The sequence below is a fragment of the Monomorium pharaonis genome, chromosome 1 (assembly GCF_013373865.1).
Source record: "Monomorium pharaonis isolate MP-MQ-018 chromosome 1, ASM1337386v2, whole genome shotgun sequence".
Classification (NCBI taxonomy): domain Eukaryota; kingdom Metazoa; phylum Arthropoda; class Insecta; order Hymenoptera; family Formicidae; genus Monomorium; species Monomorium pharaonis.
In genome coordinates this window covers 15,486,622-15,489,932 of record NC_050467.1, presented here as the reverse complement: position 1 = coordinate 15,489,932, position 3,311 = coordinate 15,486,622, and the positions used below count along the sequence as shown (strand labels likewise).

General features: G+C 28.3%; 1 protein-coding gene across 1 annotated transcript; it reads left to right on the top strand.

The window, feature by feature from the left end:
* The first annotated feature begins 1,240 nt into the window (after window positions 1-1,240).
* Window positions 1,241-2,882, top strand: LOC118646324 (TATA box-binding protein-associated factor RNA polymerase I subunit B-like). Its single transcript, XM_036288980.1, has 3 exons — window positions 1,241-1,487; window positions 1,557-1,647; window positions 1,756-2,882. The coding sequence occupies exons 1-3, from the start codon at window positions 1,401-1,403 to the stop codon at window positions 1,968-1,970; spliced, it is 393 nt and encodes a 130-aa protein (XP_036144873.1). The 5' UTR covers window positions 1,241-1,400; the 3' UTR covers window positions 1,971-2,882.
* The last annotated feature ends 429 nt before the right edge of the window (window positions 2,883-3,311 follow it).

Sequence of the window (3,311 nt, the reverse complement as noted above, 5' to 3'; positions counted from 1 at the left end):
TTATTGTAAACATTATTATTAGTTTCACATTAGTGAAATATTTATGCATAATATTTATACATAAAGATATATGATTTTTTAAAATAATGATAACACCATGCAACTTATCATTAACAGTTGTTACAAGAAAGAAAAATATTTATACTTAAATTTTTATTTTACTTGTAATCTAAAAAATATTATTAATAATGATTTATTTAGTAATTTTACATAATTTATCTCATTTGTTTCAAAGTGTTAACACCATCCGTTTAATAAAAGATGACTTTTTTAATATATATGTTAGTTAATAATAAATAATAACATTTATTGAGAATCAATGTTTAATTAAAATATTATATTAGGTTTTGAAATAATACCGTTATGATAGAAACTTGATAGACAAAATAAATATTTGTAAATAAAATAATCTCTGATATTACTTTAGACAATACTTTAAAAATACATGATTGTGTTACATATAATTACTATTTTAAAGTTAATAATATTATCATACATTAAAAACAGATTATTTTTAATTGTAATAATTAAATTATTTATGTCGTACTTTTTAGGTTACCTAGCTGCTACAAACTCACGGAACTCGCAACTTGCTCGTGATGATTTGGCTATACCGGACAGTATTGAGTTGTCACGAATCATGATGATAGTAGATGGTTGTGCTTATCATATATTTCGGTCCTAGAGAAAATTACTCGGATACCCATTATCGTAAACACCCAATAAGGGCCACCGCACAAACTTTTCCATAACGCGTTACGTTACGTTAAGTACTCCATACAAACCTAAGTTGTACTTAAAATTTAACTTAAATCAACGCACAAAGAAATCCTTAACGTAAGAACTTAAGAACTTACGTTAAGGATTTCTTTGTGCGTTGATTTAAGTTAAATTTTAAGTACAACTTAGGTTCGTATGGAGTACTTAAGCCCTAGTCTACAATGAAGGATTTAAGCTTTAAGCCGTAAGAAACTGGCCAATCACAGTAGATTTTTATAAGAATACTCGATTGTGATTGGTTAATTTCTTGCGGCTTAAAGCTTAAATCTTTATTGTAGACGAGGGCTAACGTAACGTAACGCGTTATGGAAGAGTTTGTGCGGTGGCCCTAACCGAGATGGCACGACTCTAGTGTATAGGGACTCTAGTCGGAACATGTGACACGTGGTCCGTTCTTTCTAGCTGCACTGTTGCACTGGTGCAATAAGTTAAAGTAAGACAAGTATATTTTTTCTCATTCTAACTTATTGCACCAGTGCAACAGTGCAGCTAGAAAGAACACAACGAATAGACCCCTAGTGTTCGGTGTAAACTAGGGCTATGTGTTTCCACCTTTATAGTAACAGATTTTCTAACCTGAATAGTTAAATTAAATAATTATTTTAAATAGTGTCAAAAAAATGCTAAAGTGCGAAATTTGTGGCTGTCGCGATTTTTATAAAGCGTCAGGTTATTTCTTTTGTACGATATGTCAAACACAAAGCCAGGTAAGATTTTTTGTAATATGAGCACATTGAAAAGAAGTGGCATCATTATTTTAATTTACGTTTGTTTAGGATGTCGGAGAAGAGGTAGAATTAGAATTACCCATAGAAAATACCATGAGATTACGAAAAACGAAAATACATTGTGCTAAAAATGACAAAGGTTTATCTCTACACATTTTGGAAAAATAATTGATATAAATCAATATAATGATAATTGAACACCGTTCAGTTTAATATATTATTGTCTATGGCGTCTTTTTGCATGTAGATGAGGTGCTTGGATGGACATCTTGGGAATTATATAATTTTGTTTTAATTGGTTTGACAAATGAGCTTATTGAGCTTGGTGCATCACCTGATATAAAAATAACAGTGTTGCAACTATGGGCACGATACCTAGGAAAACTAGAAGTAGCTTTTATTTCAACAAAAAAAAAACTGAGACCAAAATTAGCTAGAAGATATAAGAAAAGGTTGTTATAAATTTTTGTATATAATATTAAGGGGGAACACCAGGGCACTGGTGATGGCACTAAAAAAATGCCATAAATATTTAAGGGAATGCTGGAGTCATTTGTTTTACTGACAAAAAAGACAGTAATTTTTGTTTCGCAATATCTTTCTATTTCTTTTATAGATTTGGAAATCCTGCAGAATGAAAGTATATGCATATTATCAGTTTATAGGGTGAAGTTTACCAAAAAAATGGAAAAAATTGTTAATTTGCTGTTACATTGTTTGCTTAACATAAAAAAGATGTATAGTTTGTACTTACAAAATTTGTATTCACAGACTGGTAGCCGATGAGAGCAAACAGTGTTGAGTTTCGAAAATTAAATTTTGATGCCTAATTGAGATAAAATTGCAAAACAACAATTTAAGTTATAGATGTGTAACAAGTTGATAAGTAGAGCAACATAAAAAATTTTTTTTGTTGATATAAGGTCCAATTTACAGATGAATATTAATATGTATACTTCAATTCTGGAAAAAAATTTCCAAATCTATAAAAAAAATATACGAAATCTAATTAATGATATGTACGAATGACTACATTATTGACCCTGATCAAGTTTGAGAGGCAGTTCAGCATTCCCTTAAGGTTTTTTTACTCACTCATACATTGCAGAAATAGAGTTAATGGGTTGAAAAGTACACACTTTGAACTTGGTTTATGAATTTTTTTATTAAAAAATATGTATTTTAAAGTACAATTGCAGAAGTTGCTGCAACATGATGCACAGAAAAAGCACCTTACTAGTTATCACCATACATGTTCAATAATGATTTGAAAATTGAAAGGAAAACATTGTTTTAATCTATATTAGTATGGTTTCAATTAAGCGTAGCTGATTTCTAAAATACGAGGTATTGTTAAAATGGCAGCTCTTAAAAGAAAAGATTAAAAAATTAAGTCTAAAAATTTGTTTTTTCAAGAGCCAAGAAAAGTAAATATTAATTAAAAAAAAAATTCTATCCTTAACTGAGGGGAATTTTATATAGATTAAGAACGTTAAACAAAATTTTGCTGCAATTTTAATTGGTGCAGAAATTAACTTAAAAATTTTAACTTAATTTAATTTAACTTTGTATTTATATAAATTTTATCATAATATTTTAGGACAAAATTCTAAAAGGTGCATACTTTCCAATTATAAAAAGAAACAAATTATTTTTGAAAATTAAAGGGAAAGTTTTACCATGTTGTTCCTTCTTAATTTCCAAGATATAACAATCTGATAAACAATAATGAAATGTAATACTTACCTTTAAATTTAAATTTTCTTTATGAAATTGCTTGACATTTGTATAAAAACTATCAGT